The sequence below is a fragment of the Neofelis nebulosa genome, chromosome 7 (assembly GCF_028018385.1).
Source record: "Neofelis nebulosa isolate mNeoNeb1 chromosome 7, mNeoNeb1.pri, whole genome shotgun sequence".
Taxonomy (NCBI): Eukaryota; Metazoa; Chordata; class Mammalia; order Carnivora; family Felidae; genus Neofelis; species Neofelis nebulosa.
Genome location: NC_080788.1, coordinates 21,758,375 through 21,777,981, shown reverse-complemented (window position 1 = coordinate 21,777,981; position 19,607 = coordinate 21,758,375). Strand labels below are relative to the sequence as shown.

Below are 19,607 nucleotides of genomic sequence, written 5' to 3'. Positions count from 1 at the left end.
GGGAAGGGACAGAATGTTATGACCGCCATTCCCCCATTTTGTCCCCACACCCAGTGAATATTTGCCACTGGGCCTTTCCTGTCTATGCAAAGGGAGAGGCTCCAGGGAGGTAACGCTGAGGTCGCTCTCCTTCCAGAAAGGCTACAGCTCCACACTGAGGGGAATGCCAGCTTCCTTGAAGAACGGGATCGTCACCGACCAGGACCTGGTGCCGAGGCGAAACTCCCTGATCCTGAAAGGAAAGCCGGAGCCGCTTCCGCAGCCCGGCGACCAGGCCCGTGGCGCAGAGCAGTATCTTCGAGAGTGGTTCTCCCGGCCGGTGGACCTGCATGGCGCCCTTCTGCCGCACGTCTCCGGGACGCACGTCAAACTCTGGAAGCTGTGCTACTTCCGCTGGGTCCCCGAAGCCCAGATCAGCCTCGGGGGCTTCATCACCGCCTTCCACAGGCTGTCCTTGCTGGCCGACGAGGTGGACGTGCTCCGCAGGACGCTGCAGCAGCACCGGGCCGGCCCTCCGGAGGCCCGCTGCCCGGAGCCTGACCAGAGCCGGATGTACTTCCGGGTGGGCGGCCCACAGGCGGCGGGGACGCCAGAGTTCCTGTCTTCATCGTTCCCCTTCTCTCCTGTGGGCAACCTTTGCCGGCGGAGCATTTCGGGAACGCCGCTGAGCAAGTTCTTGAGTGGGGCCAAAATCTGGTTATCTACCGAGACGCTAGCAAACGAAGACTAACACACCTGTTTTCTGAACGTTTTGAGGGGAGCCATAAACCGGCTTCCTCTGAATCAGAATTGCTAACCTAGGCATCAGAGGCTCTAAAAATTTTACGTGTCGGAATAATAGTTGAAATTTGCACTAATATTTAAAAACAAGTCGAGTTAACACTTCCTCACAATTCTTTTTTAAAAGACCTTTTCTTTTTTATGTCCTCTTTCTGTCATTTTCAGTCTGGCCCAGTTTCGGGTGATCTGTAGGCAGACATTCTCCTATTTTTACTACTGTGAGCAAACAAATCAGGTTTTGTCTGTGACGTTTATTTTGTCTGCATCCACTTTCTCCCACCAGCCACTAAAGGTTGCCTGATCCTCAGCCTGGCACCCCAAAGAAACAGAGGTCAGGAAAGTTAAGAAATTAACATTTAGTCTATTTTCAAGAGCATCCGGTCAGCTCTAATAGGTATTAATGTATTTTTCTGGTCACTTTCTATTCTAATTGAACTCACCTGAGGGTTCAGTGTTCCAAGGCTATTATTTATTTTAGATCACCTTGTTTGGGACCGTAGATCACTGTGTTTTAAAACCATGAGTTTGCTGTTAACTTCCCAGGACTAACTTTAAAATGATATGCACTGCTGACTTTAAAAGCATTTGCTATAGATAATATAAACTTAGAAGTGCCTTTGACATTGAGGTATGCATAACACAAAGTAAAACATAGTTTTCAGTTTTTAAAATCAGGGTGTTAACCTACATATTGGTAATGGGCTTGTCACTGCTGAGCTTCATACCAATAGCCAGGAGTCCCCCAAACCACATTTCCTTTCCTCTGAAAGTCAGCGAGGACACAGCGGGCCTGTGGGGTGGTCGGTGTGGGTGTGACAGCGGCAGGAGCCATTGCTGTCGGCACCGAAGCCCACCCTCCAAAACAGAGGGCTGTTGAGAGGGATTTGGGTGTTTGCTGCCCGTATTTCCAGTCTGGTAAACTGTTGTTGGCACTTTACCTTGGAAATAACTAATGAGTCGGGTCACCTGCACAGAGGTCCCTCCTCCCGCCCACACAGTTCTTAGTGGTTAGGTTTAGCCAACAGGAGAAATAAAGTGTACTTCTCTCAAAATACTGCCATTTTAATATTGAGGGAAAACCCCCCCCTCCCCCCGCCCCCGACCTCTGACAGCGGTATTGACAGGGAGAAGGTGTGTTCTGCGTCATACTGTGGCGGGAACCCAGCCAAAGCTGTGGGGTCGGAGCTGAAGCTTGTTAGGGCGACTGGCGGTCAACACCATCCCCCTCCTCCCCACCCCCCTCCTCCTCTGCCCACCCTGTTCCCTGTTTACAGGATGGATGTTTTCAGATTGGGCTGTTAGTTTCTTAAACTGCCATCTTAAGCTTTAGAAAAGTTTTATAGTGAAGTGGCTAGCTTCTAAAACAAGTTTTTTCAAAGCGTGTTTTACCTTTATGTGTAATGAATAGCTGTTTCAAAATGTCTGAATTATTTTCCTTTTTAAAGTTGATGTCTCTGGACCTAAAGGGACAGAAGTTCTTTCACAGTGTCTTAGGAAATTTGTCTTCTGGATCAACCCAGTTTTTTCAGCTTGTTGCCTAGAAAATAAGGGCTTTTTTCACCTTATATAAATAAATAGCACTATTGCCATTAAACATTTTATACTACTTGATTGGAAACCAGTCTCAATCCCCTTAAAGTCCCACAGCATATCCTGCTATTGAAAGTGTGATAATTCTCCCTCTTTGATTAAACTGCCTTTTTATTATTACAAATAATTCTAAATTGGCGGGGGGGGTGGGGGTCTGGGAGTGGTTGTTGAGCATTTATTTCTAATTCTCTTCCCTCACACATTTATTTCAACTCCTTTAGTGATTTTTTTTAATTTACAAGTTTAAAAAAGATTAGGTACTATTAACATACTGTCTTAAAATAGAAAATGTGCATATTTTTGTATGATAAATGTAGTAAAATATGGTTTTGTTTTATTTTTGCTGGATGGTTGTTCTATCATGATTATTGTGCCACAACTTATGCATAATATGAAAAACAACTATAACAGCTTTAAGTCCTGGCCATTCTAAAGCTGCCTGGCACCTCTGCTAGCAAAAAGGATGTGGTGGTGACCGAAGTCCTCCGTGTGGTTACGGATGCTGCACCAAAGAGCGCTTCACACTCTCCAGCCCCACAGCCCCGCGAGCGAAGTCTGTGCCGATGGAGCACCGCACGGGCTCCAGACAGCTTGGGACTTTCTAGTACTGAACTTAAAGATGTACAATGTCTTACTGTTATTTTATGATGGAAACCAGTTTTAAAACCAAAAATGTCTTAACTTTATTTAAGAAAAGTATATTAATGTGTGCTAACAGAGGGTGAAAACTAGTCAACATACCTTCAACAAAATCTGCTTGCTATAGCAGTAACCTCAAGTAGAACTTGATTTTGAGAGAAAACTAAAACCTTTGTGCCTAAAATTACGACCTGAGTTAAAGTAGGATGAGCAGGAAGATGAGAGCTTTTGTTCAACAGTGATGAATGTGAAGGAAATTTTGACTGCTAAATAAAATTTCCACAGAAATTGGTTGTTGTAGTTATCGATGTGAAATCTACAAGAACATAGTGACTGAAGAAGCGAAGGCATTTTCTTCCAGCCACACTTGTGGGGGTGTCATCCAACTTCTTTGCTCTCAAGCAAGGTTGTGATCAGTTAACATTTTCAGCATTGATTAGAACTGGCTGTGGTTAAGGCCATCTGGGTATTAATGGACTATGCCCTAACTTGTCCTTCCACTCAATAAATTACCAAGCTTGGGGCATCTGGGTGGCTCAGCCTAAGTGTCTCTTAATATTGGCTCAGGTCATGATCTCAGGTTCATGAGTTACAGCCCTGTGTCAAGCTCTGTGCTGACCGTGGGGAGCCTGCTTGAGATTCTCTCTCCCTGCCCCTCCCCTGCTTGTGCTGCCTCTCTCTCAAAATAAAGAAAAGTTTTAAAAAATTGCCAAACTCGAGGAGGTAACATTTCCCTAAGAAGATCTCAAAATTAGTCTGTGGGGAGACTGGGATCTCCGTCCCTGACTCCTGGTCTTACTGTTCTGGTAAGCTGCCTTCCTACCATACACTTTCCTCCACCTAAGGCTCTCCCAACAGTGATAAACAGCCCTGTTCCAATGATACTGTATGTAGAAAATTGCCCCTCACCTAGTCATTAGGGATGTTTCCAAGGAGAAAGATGAAAAAGGACAATTGTCTTTGATAGACTGTTAATACCTTTGGTGATCTAGGCCCAATTAGTAAGAGTAGGCCTTGACAGATCTTTTAAATTAAGGAATTTAATGAGAATTTTTTTAATTCCCAGAGAAATCAGAATTTCAATTGTTTGTACCCTTTTTAGATAATCCTAAAACAAGAATGTTAAATAGCTGAGTGTATCTGGGCATTATAGGAAACCTTAAATTCAGTTTGCCCACATACTTATTAGGAACAATATAGGCTACTTTTATAAAAGACCAAAAGCTGTGAAACATCCCATTGTTTGAATCTTTTCCAGCATTTTTGCAAGTCTAGTGTAATAACATAAATGCATCTATTTCCTGAGATGGCCAACACGAAGGTTCTGTATTTTTCCTTTTTATTTTTTGATTTATCATTTATTTTTTATTTTGAGAGGGGAGGGGTAGAAGGAGTGAGAGAGAGCCCTGTGGAGCCTGAGGGAAGGCTAAAATCCCACGGCCCTGGGATCATGACCTGAAATGGAATCAAGAGTTGGACGCTCAATCAACTGAGCCACCAGGCATGCTGGTTCTGACCTTTGAGAAAGTTCATTACCTGCTATGTGTAATCAGTGAGTACATTCAGGCCAAGACCAAATGCACAGATACTGTACAAGGATGAGTCTTAAACTCTCAGGTTTATTATTGACAAAATCAAAGTTAAATAAAATGTAAGAATGCTTTACGCTTTTGAAAATCTTCAATCCAGGTGTAACCAGATATTCCCAATTCCATAGCTCTTAGTTCAGACCTTTGCTCTTAGCTCCAACTGCAACCACGTGGCAGACTTCTACTTCGGCCCCCAACTTCTGCAGTTCGTGCAACCAGACCATTTGCTTATGTGAAAGACGATCGTTGGGGCCTTTAACTTCCACCAGCTGGAAGATTTAAAAAAATTGTTAGTATCTTACTGAAACGGAAGAGCCAAGTAAGCTATAATAGTTTTCACTAACAACTACTTCAATGGCTTCTACTGTATTACTGTACTTACATATATAAAACAAATATACATATGTGAATTACATTGAGAATTATTCAGTACAAAGTAGGCAGTTCCCGACAGAGAATTAGTAAGTTGATTCTGAATACATAGTTGAAAATTTTTAATGTTTATTTTTGAGACACAGAGAGAGAGCGAGAGAGAGAGAACATGAGCGGGGGAAGGGCAGAGAGAGAGGGAGACATAGTCTGAAGCAGACTGCAGGCTCTCAGCTGTCAGCACAAAGCCCGATGTGGGGCCCAAACTCCTGAAACGTGAGCTCATGACCTGAGCCAAAGTTGTATGCTTAACCCACTGAGCCACCCAGGCGCCCCCAAAAACAATTTTTAAAGCATGTACTAGACTGTTGCTCCCCTGCTTAAAACCCTTCAATTACTTCTTGTTATGTCTGCAATTAAGTCCACTTTTGCCATGACCCACAAAACCGTATGAGCTGGCCCCTGCCAACCACTCCAAGGGCACTTCAGTTTCCAAGAAAAGACCAGACTCTTACCAACTGAAGGGCCCTTCCATACGCTTGCTGTTCTGCTGCCTAGGACATTTCTTCTGGTTCTTCACATGTCTGACATGTTACCCTTCAATGCTCAGCCTAATTCATCTCAAAGAGGTCAGTACATCTCTATGCAGGGTCCTTCCTATGCACTTCTTTCATGGCATTTATCAGAAGATAAAACTGTTCATTATATATCCACTCCATGAAGCCAGGAACTGTGTCAGTTTTATTACTCAACTTCAAAACAGCGATAAAAACTATCCAGATTTTTCAAATTTGATGGAAATAATAAACTCAAAGATCCAAGCAGCTCAATGAGCCCCAAGTACAGAAACATTAAGAATACTACATACAGAAACATAATTAAGTTGCATAATCAGTGATAAAGGGAATATTTTAAAAGCAGCTAGAATTTTTTGAAGCCTAAAGGAAAGGATTACAGATTGATCATTATATAGGACAGTGGAGTGGACCAATATTTTAAAGTACTGGAAGAAAAAAAAAAAAAACTATTAACATAGAATTCTTGCCTCAGAAAAAATATCTTTCAAAAACAAAGATGAAATAAAGACTTAAGACATAAAACCTAAAACATCCATTACCAGCTGACCTCCAATTCAAGAAGGGTTAAAGTTCTTTAAGCAGAGGTGAGGTGGGATGATAGCACATGGAAGTCTGGATCTCTATAAAGGGAATAACAAGCATTAAGAAATTGTATCTATGTGAATAAATATAAAGATTCTTTTTTTTTTTTTTAATGTTTATTTTTGAGCGAGACCGCGGAAGTGAGGGAGGGACAGAGAGAATGGGAGACACAGAATCCGAAGCAGACTCCAGGCCCTGAGCTATCAGCCCAGAGCCTGATGCAGGGCTTGAACCGATGAACCGCAAAATCATGACCTAAGCCAAAGTCAGACACTTAACTGACCGAGCCACCCAGGCACCCCTAAAGGTTCTTAACAATCAACTGTAGAAAGCAAAAAAAATGCAGAGTTTATAACATGTAGAAATATAATGTATGAACATCACAAAGGCTGGGAGAGGAGATACAAAAATATACTCCTGTAAGTTTCTCTATACTATATATGGGATGATAAGATCACTTGAAAGTAGATAATAAGTTTAAGATGTACACTGTTAACACTGGAGCAACCACTTATATGTACAACAAAGTTACAGTTAACAAGCCAATAAAGGGTTAAAACGCAATCTGTAAAAAAAAAGGGGGAGGTAGAAAAAGGAGAGGAAAGGAGAACAAGAGAGCTGAGACAAAAAACAAATATCAAAATGGCAGCTTTAAAGCCAAATGTCAATAATCACATCAAATGTAAATGGCCCAAACACCCAATTAAAAGGCAAAGGAAACCCGCCTATAAGAAATTTATTAACTATAAAGACAAAATAAGTTAAAAATAAAAGACTAGAAAAAGATACATTAATACTAATCCAAAGAAAGCTGGAGTGGCTGTATATTAATAGTCAATTTCTGAGTGAAAAACGTGACCAGGAATAGAGGAGGGTCATTTCACAATGATGAAGGGATCAGTTCACCAAGAGGACATGAGAGTCCTTCAAATTTGTACATCTGATCACAGAGCTTGAGGATATATGAAGGAAACTGGACAGAACTGCAAGGAGAGACACACAAATCCTCAGTTCCAGTCAGAGATGTTCTAGGACCCCAAAAGCACAATCCGTTAAAGAACAGAGAAGTGGGACTTGGCCAAAATGTAAAGTTTCTGCTCTTCAAATGACACTATTACAAGAATGAAAACACAAGGCACAGACTGGGATGAACTATATCTGATAAAGGACTTGATTCCAGAATTTTAAATCTCAAAACTCAATAATAAGAAAAACAACCTGGGATAGGCAGCAGGATAAGACCAAGGTGAGGCAAGGGGGGGCAGGGGGGAAATGAGCCTACAACACGTGATGAGGCGCTCACCCTAAGCTCACTTAGAAGACAGTTCCCAGTCATCTCAGCCTCATGGTGTTCACACCCTGTGGAATCCCCTCCCTTTGAGCATGGGCTGGACCCTGGGACTTGCTTCTAAAGGAAGAATACAGCACAAGGGAGGGATTGTTCCTTGCACGATCAGGTTACAAGAGACAGACTTCCATCTTGCCCACACTGGCTCTTCCCGCTCACCTGCTCTGATGACGAGAGCTGCCAAGGTGAGCACTGCATGGTGGACAGGGGAGGCCCACACGCGAGGGGCTGAGGAGGCCCTGGCCGACCGCCACTGAGGTACCATGGCCCTCAGTCCAAGAGCTTTTGAGGGATTCAGTCTTGCCAACAACCATGCAAGGAATGCCTACATTGTAGCCTCTCTTTAAGTTGCTAATAAAATTATCACAGAAATAGGACTTTCCATTCTGGCCCAACTGACCTTAAAGTGATGACTCTGGGAGTCCCACACCACCAGGTCGGGGAGGCCCCCTCGGCAGTGCCGGAAGTCCACAGCCAGCCGCCTGCACACACCACTGAGGACAGGGCCGCCCAAGCAGGAAACAAGGTCCTGCACACAAAATATGTGGACGGTTAGCCGTTCCCTGTGACAGGGATCCTGAAATACTTTCACTGATCACAAGATAGGAGAAAACTGTGTAATTCGACACAAGTGAATTCCAAGGCCTTCAGGTGGTGTTCTGCTTGTGCCAGGGCTCCAGAGCCACTGGCTAAAATGCCCATTGGCACAGTCTGGGGAGTCAGTTACACTTCTGTCCAGCCGGGAAAACCCTGGGGAACAGGTGAGGAAGAGGGAATGTGGTGTAAATACTCGGGAATAGGACAGTGATGGCTTGCAAAGGCCAGCAGTTGCAGGGACAGGAACGGTGCCCTCCCTGCTGAGGGTCACAGGAGGCTGTCAACTAAAGGGAAGAAGGCATAACGGGGCTTATTTTGTGCCCTGCCACGTTCCCATCAAGAACAGTGGCATCTGGACTAGGGTATTATCATATACATAAATGTATGCACGGGCACAGTCACATACACACACACACACACACACACACGTGCATATAAACATACATACACGCGCACACACAGGTACATGTATATACAGGATTTCTGACCAAATCCGGCTGCAGATTCTCACCTGAGCTTGCTGAAGAGAAGCAAAGCGATCCCAGCTGACAATGGAAGCCACTCTGCCTTCCTGGGCCTGCCACGCGGCTGCCACCCAGGCCCGCAGGCTCTCCGCGGGGGCGCTGTGAATCAGCTGCAGCCTGGCTTCAATGGCCGGCCCCCTGCTCGTGAAGAAGCTGTCTGTACACAAGTCCAGTGGGCATGCCTATGTCGCAGGGAAAAGAAGCTCTCATACCGTGCCTGGAGAGACCCTGATTCATCAGAACATTCAGTACCTGTAAAATTTGGAAGCTGGCTAATCTGATTAAATGGACACATTCTTTTTTTTAAAAGATAGGCAAAAAACAATCTAAGTAATCTAACATAAAAGCAACTTATTGTACTGGTTTGCTAGCGCAACAATCTGTGAAAAGAGCTTTTAGTTGACATTGGTGGCACTCTTAGCAGGTGCGTGTAATGGAGCACGTGATGGTGCAGGCCCGGACAGGAGCCCAGTGACGGCCGAAGCCGAAGAAACACAGGAATGGTCTCAAGGGGAATGAAGAAGGTAAATAAAGCAGGTTAAAGTTTAAAACTTAACAGACTTAACATTTTAAATTCTAGGAGCTTGACTTTAAAATAAAAACTCTTACAGAGAATCAGCACCGTCCAGAAGATTGTACTTGACAGATTTCTGATGGCAGCAGGCACACGGCACACGGGTGGGCAGGAACCACAAGGGGCAGTATCGTCTGCTAGCCTACAAAGCACATGCGCCTGGCGCTGCCTAACCTGAGTACCTGGTAGGCATTTCTGAAGACGTCTGGTATCCCGTCCATGAAGATTACATCCCACAGGAGGAGGCCGTACAACGTGCTAAAGGTGGACCCTTCCCCATGAATCCCTAAGACAAAGTCATACACAGAGGAAGGTCAGTTTTTTCTGTTTTTTAAAAACTACCACCTTTGGGGCGCCTGGGTGGCGCAGTCGGTTAAGCGTCCGACTTCAGCCAGGTCACGATCTCGCGGTCCGTGAGTTCAAGCCCCGCGTCAGGCTCTGGGCTGATGGCTCGGAGCCTGGAGCCTGTTTCCGATTCTGTGTCTCCCTCTCTCTCTGCCCCTCCCCCGTTCATGCTCTGTCTCTCTCTGTCCCAAAAATAAATTAAAAAACGTTGAAAAAAAAAAAAATTAAATTAAAAAAAAAAAAAACTACCACCTTAACCTACTGCTTACTCAATCTGAAGGAAATAATAGATTTTAGGTTCAAAATCAAAGGCTGTTTTCTTGCCATTCCTAGCTCATTTGTTTACATCACATTGCTTTTCTACAGAAGGCTCATATGAGAGCAAAAATCTGAGAAATTATGGAAAAATTCAAATACACATTTCAGAGCCATAAAGTAGCTGGCAGTTCTCAAACTTTAATGAGAAACCCAGGGAAAGTTCTTAAAGCTAAATAAAAACAAATTTCCGCCTCAGGCTGTAGGGATTCAATATGGTAAGTGTGGGTGGGCCGAGAACCCCACACAGGGCTCTGGTGTAGGGACCCTTGGCCACACTTGCAGAAAGGCCCCCCAAAAGAGATCGGAGAAAGATGAGGACCCCGGAGTCCGTGCCCTCTGACCTAGCAGGTGCCGTCTCCATTCACCTCACTGGACCTACCGTTCCACTGCTCTGGCCTGGACAAGCATGCCCAGTGTTTCTGAGATTCAGAGCTCTTATGGAAACTTTCTACCTCAGAGACTACCTAGCTCAGACCCCTTCCTCACACCACATACAAACTGTACTGATTGGGTGATGACCTCAGACGATCTACCACGTGCCTAGGCCATGTACGTGTCATAGCAAAGTCAGGGGGACCAGGGGCTCAGCCTTGGCACAGCACGCAGACCTGTCTCCCAGGCGAGTCCTCTGCACTTTGCCACACCTGACCAGGGACAGTGGCTGGGCGGGCCCCTCTCTCGCCTCGCCCACATTACAGCCTTGACCAAAGGGGGTGCTGCCCGCCCCCCTCCCAACCGACCCTGTCCCAATATGCAGGCAGAAGGGCACTTCTGGCTGGCAGGCCCTGCTCTGTCATGTGCCAGGTCACGGTGCAGCACAAGACACAGAGAGCAGAGACCAGGCCGTGCCTGCACGTGTGTCCTGTGTGGAAGTGCAGAGACCAGAACTTCTGCCGGAAGTGGCATGGCCGGGCCCCCTCTGTCCCGCCTTGCTGAGGCTGCGCTGTGCCTTCTGTCCCTCTCTCAGTTCTAGCCCCTCGGCCATGCAGCCTGTCTCGGAGACGCGAAAGGACAGCCACAGGAACAACATGAAGTGTCTCAGGCCTCCGGGCTGGAGCTGAGCCCTTTTCTTCAGCAAGTTGCACGCTGGGATCCTGGGCTCCTGCCCGGCCGAGAGTGAAACTGTGTGAAACTTGATTTCCAGCCTGCTTTCTGTCTGGGAGTATGCACTATCCGCTGGCCAGGCAGGAATGCTGGAGGTCAGGATCCCTGAACTCCTAAGCCATCTATGCCATGCATTTGTATTGTAAGTGAAATCATTTTTGGTGAGCTCCTTCTGAGTTAAGTCAGAAATAAATTTCCCTGAAGAGAGCCTGACATTGCCCTTACCCTCTCATCTTCTCTCGAACAGACTGACAGCAAGGGTTTGCTCATTTTCACTGCATCAATTTTAATAAATGAAGAAAATATTTTATATTCTGGAATTGGAATCATCCGTCTGTTTTTCAGGCTCGTGGCTAAACGGAAAGCATTTCACTGGGTCTGGCTCACAGCCCATCCACCGCAGGCCCTGATATCCATGCCCTCCTCCCCCAACTGCCCAGTTCATGCATCTCCTACAGTTCATCTGGGGACGGCTGCTCATTCTATTCTTTCATTTCTAACCTTTCAGGTCTGTTTATCTCTGTCTTCACTGGGGTTCACACTTCTTCTCTATAGCGTCTCTCTTCCCTGTAAGCAATAAAGATGCCACACAGATATTCTTAACTTCCAACACTCAGTGTCGCTTCATGATCCTCATTAATCCATGAATCCTCATCCTCATTATGTAAACGCTTACATAATACTCAAGAGAAATAATGTCCCAATTTTCACGTATTTGAAGGTATCAGAGTATTTTTAAGCCTCATGCATGGGCACAGAGGAGTCCTGTCTGGACAGAGGAAGGGCTTGGTGGGTACCCCAGGAGTGTCTGGGGTCAGCCTCCACCATCCGAGGGCGGGGGCATGGACCAAAGACTGGAAGAAGCTGGCAGTACCTGGGGCTCACTGCACCACTCCACTTTTGTACAAAGGCATGTTCAACATCTTCCATAATAAAAAGTTTAAAAAAGAACACAAGACGGGAGCGGGCCTCTCCGGGAGAGCTGCGCTGCCTCCCCCTTGTCTCTGGTGGGGCAGATGGGTACTTTCTCTGCAATCTTGTCTCACAGTTTGACTTGACGTATTCTAGTCACTACTACCTTTCACTAAGGACAGAGTGACAAGCGCACTGTACCAATCAGAAGGCAAATTCTCAGTGTCTCCTCTTACACCAGGCCTCAGATAAAGCACTAATTCTCTGAGACCAGAATCAAAAAAGAGAATAAGAGGGAAGAGGGGCTGATGTGGATAAATACACAAACACAAGCAATTCCAGAAAACACAAGAGATAAGTAAATTAGTTAAAAACAAAACAAAACACTTGGCTGCTATGTAACAAGGCTCACCACAGGGTGACCAGAGACACCCAGAGAAGCTCCCACTAACAAGTGCAGGGTCGCCCCATGGCACGTTGGACACAGACCGGGGGGGCACCCCAAAGGCTAACGGACCCTCCCAGAGAGGGAGGGGCTCACTCTCCACCGTTCTGTGCGTAGGAAGTACCCAAGAAGCGTGCTAACACCTCCAGTCAAAGATGGCTCCTGACTGGGCACAAAGGCCCCGTGACAAACTGTGCCACCAAGATACTGGAGGCTCACCTCTGTGTTTTACTCCGTATTTTCTTGCTCGGACCAGTCCCAACTCCCAAACAGGGACTTCCCACTTTCACTGTGCATTTCCTCTTGAGCCCCATTTGGTCACACATAGCACAGTAATGAGCTGTCAGCAGGTACAGGTGCCCTTCTACGGAGGAGAAGCCAGACCTCAGGAGCCTGTGTGTGTGTATTGTACTCTGACTTACAGACTTTTATTCTCCTCCCTCATGTGATCAAGAGAGCTCATTCTACAAGAAATTCAAAGCACTGCTCTTTCAGCAACTTCTCTGGTTTCGCGGGTGCTATGCCATTCCAGGACTTGGTCCTTCAATCCCCTTAAAGTCATTAGCTGACGATGAGGCCTGCTCACTCTTTCCAGAAGCTTGCTCTTTCCTGGCCCAGCTCCACAGCTCCTACATCCTCTAAAGGGCTCTGTTACCACGCAGCACTCCTGGTAGTCCTCTGCCCTTTCTTATCCTCTGCTGCCCAACACAAGCTCTCTGAGAGCAAAACGGGCCCCACTTGCTTCTAACGTCCTACCAGAAAGCGCTATTCCTCACAGGCCTTGGGTGGTGGATGCTGGTTATGTGGAAGATGGCCTTTAACAACTATAGAATTCTTTTCCACATCCTCCCTGGTCAGCAGCATCTTCCACCGGGGACAGGACAGAGAGACGGTAGCCACCCACTGCTGACAAACCATCACCCAGCAACAGGGCAGGCCGGGAAAAGGGCCGTGCATTACCCTGGTCGAAGCCGCTGCGTCTATAATAGGCCAATGCCACCTCCTCCACAGAGCACAGGACCGTGGCAGGGGCGGTGGGCCCCCCAGCCTCCATCACGAACACAGACTTGCCCATCCCACGCTGCGGGCACAGCCGGCCCGTGATGGTCACCTGAGACAGCAGCAGGAGAACACCCATTAGCCTCACTTGAGCTCCAGTCCCCACAAACCTGACTTCCGTGTCCTAAGGACGCACCTTCCTATACTCCCCTCAAGCCACGGATTCTCAGCAGAGTGTGAGACCATGTGACCCACACTCTGGTGCCTGTGAGGGTGTAGACAGGTCACCGCCCCAGCCTCGGGGAAGTCATGGACCCCAAAGCTACTCTCCAGGCACCCTGACCAAGCAGGAGACACTGGAAAAGGCTGTGAGCTTCTGACTCAGGGGTTTTACAGAAAGTCACTCAACCCCGGGCATGAGGAAACCAACCCACCAGGCTGGGCTGACCCTTCCAATGTAGGAGGCACGGGTATGAAAACAAGGAGTCACTGTCTAAAATGAGCATTAGAATTTTCTAAGTCTAAAAGAAAATGCACATTGAAATAGTCCTTAGGCTGTTTCCATTCAGGAAAAAACCCAGTACATGCTTTTAAGTCCAAAGCACCCAAAGGATATTTACTTACATGTTTAACATCTTCCACAGTTATTTCTGGTAGCCGATGGAAGAGGTGCCTGTACTTCTGACAGCTTGGAGACTCTCTCAGGCGCACGGCTCTCTGATACAGTGAAAGACGATGTCCTGTTCTTACTTCTGGATCTGCCAGCCCTTCTGCGATGCACTTAATAGCCTAACAAAGAACACGGTCCCACATTAGGATCCTGAAAGACCTCATGGCAGCATCTGCTAATTCAACGTGACAGGAAATCCCACTGTTAATTAATTATTCGATTTTGCTAATTAGCAAGTGGCCAAAGCAATAGTTCCAGAGAAAAAGGTTATTTCCTTAGATCTCATTCTGCTTTTAATGCACAGATGAATCATAATCCCTGACTATAAATGTCTGACACTATTTCCCAGTTATATCTGCAGACAGGGCAAATCTCAGCTACCACACCCTCAGGGAGACTGAGAAAGTTAGAGATGCCCGGGGGTAACGGGCTGGAGAAGACTGACAGAAAGACTTGACTCAGTGGTTCTCAGAGCACCACCCGGGGAGCTCTGAAAACATACATGTGTTCTCCACCTCTGATCTGCATAAATGGGCATCTCTGAGCAGGAGTGGGAGTGGGGGACAGGCATCTGACCACTTCAGAGCTGCCAGTTAAGTTTCATGTGCACTCAGGAACCACAGAGCTGGTCTAGACCCTTCATTTACAGGGAGAAGAATCTTGGGTTTGGAGGACTTAAATGCATTTCCTAAGGTTATTCAGAGTTGCACAAATAAACAAAAATACTGAAAACCACAACAGGATACCACTTCACACCTAACAGGATGACTAAATCATAAAAAAGGAAAACAGTAAGTGTTTTCAAGGATGTGGGAGAAACTAGAACCCGCATGCATTGCTGGCAGGAACGTAAAAATGACTCAATACTGAAAATTAGTAAGCAGTTCCTCAAAAAGCTAAACACAGAATTACCACATGACCCAGCAATTCCACTGCTGGGTTTTACCCAAAAGAACTGAAAGCAGAGTTTTGAACAGATATTTATACACCCGTAATCACAGCAGTGTTATTCTTAACAACCAAAAGGTGGAAACAACCCCAATGTCCATCAACAGAAGAATAAATGAACACAATGTGGTCTCCATGTACAATGCAGTATTATTCAGCCTTAAAAAGGAAGGAAATTCTGACACCTGCTACAACATGGATGAACCTGGAGGACAGGCTGCTCAGTGAAATAAGCTCAGCCACGAAAGATCAAATATTGTACTATTTCACTTCCATGAAATATCTAGAAGAGGCAAATTCATAGAAACAGAAGACTGGAGATCAGTGGGGGCTGTGGGGGAAGAGGGAACAAGGAGCCACTACTCAATGGCCACAGAGTTTCTATTTGGAGTGATGACAAGTTTTGGAAACAGTGGTGATGTTTGCACAAACACTATGATTATAATTAATGCAGCTGAATGTACCCCAATTAATGCCACTAATGTACCCCAAAAATTATTCAAATGGCAAGTTTTATGTGTTATATTATTTAGTACAATAAGAATAAAAAGTAAAAACAGGGGTGCCTGGATGGCTCAGTCGGTTGAGCATCCGTCCGACTTTGGCTCAGGTCATGATCTCATGGCCCATGAGTTCGAGCTCCATGTCGGGCTCTGTGCTGACAGCTCAGAGCCTGGATCCTGCTTCAGATTCTGTGTCTTCCTCTCTCTCCACCCCTCCCCTGCTCGTGCTCTCTCTTTTTCTCTCTCTCAAAAATAATTAAACATTAAAAAAATTAAATAGAAAAGAATAAATGTCTTATTGCTTAAAAAAAATAAAAAGTAAAAAAAAATACTACAACAACAAAAACAGCCACTCTGAACATTAGTGAAAGATCAGGCCATCAGGAGTTGAGCAGTCAAAGGAATCAATAAGAGTGAAGGAGACACTGATTCAGCTCCACCACAGGGAGGGGATGGCCAGCTACTCCCCTCGGCCCGGCCCAGCTGCTGAGCACTTTGCAAGAATAAGAACTCTGCTGATGAATTCCTTCGCTGGAGACTGAGGTAAAGAAATGAGCAGGATGGTAACAAAATGATGAAGACTGTGAGTGTGGCCAGTACGATCTCTGAGAAAGGGCTAAAAGGAACTAGGATTTTCTAGAGGTCTCAAAAATAAGCTCAACTCGTCTCCCTCTGTGCACCTAAGTGAAGGCTCCTCTTGGTGGAGCTGTGAACAGGGGGGAGATCCAAGCCCTTTCAGCGAAAGAAAGAGGCAACAGAAACAGCCTTTCTCTGCCTTTGGCTGTGGGCTAACGGATACAGTCTCTTGCTATTTCAGCCTGAGCAAACAGCGAGAGGTAAGGAAGCACACCCGCCTCCGAAGAAGAAAACAGGCTTCACGGGCTTGAAGCACTTTAGGTAACAAGGCACTTTTTCAGTTTAAGGCAGTAAAAATAGTATGTCCTACTTCCACACCCTTGGTCAACTTTTCCACCCCCACATCACCCTGATTCACTTAAAGTTGCTGCTGGAAAAAAACAAAAGCTTCCCAAGGCACAGTCCCCTCCATTCAACACAAATGCAGGGCTGCCAGGCAGGAACCTCAGGCGGCCACACAAAGAGCCACTGTCGCCACTGGGTTCAGCAGAAGCTGCCTGTGGAAGCTCCACCCTGCTCAGCCCTGGCAGTAACCGGGATCCTGGACTCCCAAGGTCCCTGCCACAAAGAATACCAGCACCCAGAAGAGAAGGTGGCCTGCTGCATTAGTCAGACAATACATTTCCCCATGGAAAGAAACCTCTTCCGTCAGACTTTCTACCTGGAGGCCCCATGCAACAAATGAGTGACATCACCATTTCCAAAATGAGGACGGGGACCTCTAAGTCTCCTGCTCCCTTAATTCCTAGATCTCGAATTCCTAAATCCCAACACACAGCCCCACTACCAACCCACGTTCCAAATCAGTGAAGACAACAAGAAAGTGTCCTGTCTTCATTGTAACACTTCTGTTAGCATCCCTGTTAGTTTTGGGGGGAGGGGGTTGGAAGAACACAGACAGAAGAAGAAATGTTAAAAAAAAAAAAACATATTCTAATTACACTTAGAATTCTAAGGTATTAACAGTTTGCTATGTATTTTAATTTATGCAAAAGTTTAAAAAGGCTCAGGGTGTATCTAGTTACTGAATACCGGTTCAAGGCGTTTCAAGTGCTGGTGTAAGTTGAGAGCCAATCTATCCCACCACCGGCCTCTGCTGTCAGGACAATACACTTTCTGTGACAAGAGGTTTTCAAGTTCCTTGACTGCTTCCTGTTGCAACAACAACAAAGGAAGTTCATTAGGCTCATACATACCCGAGAAAGTAACTACAGTTAGTGGCCAAGAAGATTGGCAAAGTATATTTTTATAACACACGTGTTCCACTCTAAAAGGCTGAGGACCCCAGAATGAGAAGACTGAGATGTCCCCTCTGGAGCAGGCCTGAGCCCCTGAGGCATCCCCACTTTTCACCCAGGTCTCCTGCCAACTGGTGAGTGAGCAAACGGAGTTCTGTCAACACTGCTTGATATTCTCTACAAACCAAGTCAACTGGCGCAGGGCTGCACAGTCAAGTTCCAGCGGCCAAGCACTGGTCAGGGGCTATAAGGCCGCATGCTTCTGGGAATACAGTAGGTCACAGGGCCAAGGGTGTGAGGAATGAATGGGGGGCAGGACAGGAATGAGCAGAGTCTTCATCCAAACACCCCAAACACCCCACCGCACCTCAATAGGGAAACTTTCTGGTCTAGATCTATACACACACTGTTCAGTTTTTGTGGTTCATGGATCTCTTGGAAACATCTAATGATTCCCTTCAGAAAAGTACGCACAAACCCCCATATAACTCACTTGTGGGGTTCACAAACTTCCCACAGCCAATCCCATGATCCTCTTGGGTTTCATGAACCCGTGACAAGAGGCCTGGGTTCTGTGTATCCTCTTTGTAAAATAGCATTTTCCATACAGAAATGTTAACATAACAATAGTTAACTCTAGCCATTTCATTCAGTTTCGTACAGGGAAGGATATGACTGATTTTCCGATTTGTGATTTTAAATTATTTCCCGGTGGTCCGTGCTGGTCATCAGGGCAAGCAGATAGGAGGTTTCCACCTCAGAGATTTCTGGAGACCTCGCAAGTCACACATGGAATTGTGACAGAGACTCAGGCTGAGGCTTCCTGCACAGCTCCGTCCATGATCCCCAGGCCGTCCTGGTGCACACGCAGCCAGTCACAAGCAGGTGAAGCGATTGGTCCTCCTCGGCCCTCTTCCTATTAACCCTGAAGACAGCAGGCTGGCCACATCACGTCTGCTTTCATGACATTACTGTGTGCGGACTAAGCAGGCTCCTCCGCACAGCTCATCGCTGGCACAGCAGTAAAAGCCAGGGGTCGGGGCTTGTGCTCTAACCTCATACAAGTGAAGTCGCTGCAATATTTCAACAGTACGGGACAGAATCCTTGTGTAAATCCACCCGACAGTAAAGCAGCGCAGAAAGAGTGGTAAATTCTCATGGTATCTAAAATGAAGATGGATACCAACAGTTCAGGCATCTGATTTATTTGTTGCAAGATAGTCATGAGAAGTGACAAAGATAGATTCTAAATACTGGCAGCTGTACACAAAGTTCTACAACACAAACCTACATTCTTATAGCCAGCCACCATCTCCTTGGTCACTCAGTGGAGTAAAATAAGAACAAGCGGAAATATCCTAAGCTGGAGGTCAGCAAACTAAGGCCAAATCCTGCGCCCGCTAGCTGATTTTGTATGTCCTGCAAACTTAGAATGGTTTTTGCATTTTTAAGTGAGTAAAATAAATCAAAAGGACAATAATAGTCTGTGGCATGTGAAAATTATATGAAACTCAAATCTCAGTCCCTAAATAGTGTTGGCACACCGCCCTGCTCATTCATTCACAGCCTGCCCGTGGCCGCTTCAGTGCTGCAACAGCAGAGGTCAGCGGCAGTAGCAGCCGCCGCCCGGCCTGCAGAGCCCTAAACACCGACCAGCCGACCCTTCACAAGAGTCATCCACCAACCTCTGCTCTACAGTAATCTAACACCTTGGCTATGATTTTTCTTTTTTTAATGAAGAAAATAATCTACTAATTTGTTTTCATGGTTTGTCTTGCTGTTTGGTGTGAGAAATGTTACCAAATTTACCTAACCTGTCCTAAGAAAGAAAATCTTCCAATGTATATGCACATCACAGGAGTAACAACTCTACATTGGTTACCTCATTTCTAGAAACTAGAAAGGCCATTAAGTGAATGGCTCAACCTTGTGTCTGAAGTACAGAATACTTCCAAATGAAATATGGGTAAAATATTCAGTTCTTTTTTTTTTTAGCTTTAAAGGCCATTTTCCTGGCAATGGTTTTTAAGTCATTAGTATTTCTGTATGAAGTTTATTGTCATAGACTCTGGGTCTAGAGTTCTCTCTTGTCGAGCAAGAAAGCGGGACACAGGATTAAAATGTGAGAGATAGCTAATGGGAAGCCATTAGGGTCCTTGCTCCGTTTTTATTAGGATCGGAAGGCTTACAAACATGGTGATGGATGTGCACAAAGGGACAATGAAACTGTGAACATTAACTCATGGACTTGAGGGAAAGGGGGTTTTCAAGATATACGGGGTTAGGCGTTTGGGTTAATATAAAACAAAATCCTGGTGC

General features: G+C 45.8%; 2 protein-coding genes across 14 annotated transcripts in view; one reads left to right on the top strand and one right to left on the bottom strand.

Annotated features, from left to right (window-relative positions):
• MTMR10 (myotubularin related protein 10) overlaps nucleotides 1-3,300 on the top strand; it is a 56,119-nt gene extending 52,819 nt beyond the window's left edge. For all 5 annotated transcript variants that reach the window (XM_058736822.1, XM_058736824.1, XM_058736826.1 and 2 more), the window contains one exon: nucleotides 137-3,300. In XM_058736822.1, coding sequence (XP_058592805.1) covers nucleotides 137-730 — 594 coding nt within the window. In that variant the 3' untranslated portion in view covers nucleotides 731-3,300. The remainder of the gene's footprint in view (nucleotides 1-136) is intronic.
• A 1,308-nt stretch (nucleotides 3,301-4,608) lies between these two features.
• The window catches only part of FAN1 (FANCD2 and FANCI associated nuclease 1), a 33,924-nt gene continuing 18,925 nt past the window's right edge, over nucleotides 4,609-19,607 (bottom strand). For 2 of the 9 annotated variants that reach the window (XM_058736814.1, XM_058736815.1), the window contains exons 7-15: nucleotides 18,344-18,452; nucleotides 17,083-17,202; nucleotides 13,918-14,082; nucleotides 13,255-13,405; nucleotides 9,353-9,456; nucleotides 8,584-8,778; nucleotides 7,876-8,004; nucleotides 7,431-7,535; nucleotides 4,609-4,867 (exon numbers count right to left, since the gene is read on the bottom strand). In XM_058736814.1, the coding sequence (XP_058592797.1) occupies nucleotides 4,730-4,867; nucleotides 7,431-7,535; nucleotides 7,876-8,004; nucleotides 8,584-8,778; nucleotides 9,353-9,456; nucleotides 13,255-13,405; nucleotides 13,918-14,082; nucleotides 17,083-17,202; nucleotides 18,344-18,452 (1,216 nt within the window). In that variant the 3' untranslated portion in view covers nucleotides 4,609-4,729. Of the gene's footprint in view, nucleotides 4,868-6,084; nucleotides 6,166-7,430; nucleotides 7,536-7,875; nucleotides 8,005-8,583; nucleotides 8,779-9,352; nucleotides 9,457-12,513; nucleotides 12,659-13,254; nucleotides 13,406-13,917; nucleotides 14,083-17,082; nucleotides 17,203-18,343; nucleotides 18,453-19,607 lie in introns of those variants that run through there. The other 7 variants (XM_058736816.1, XM_058736817.1, XM_058736819.1 and 4 more) reach the window with 7 other exon arrangements.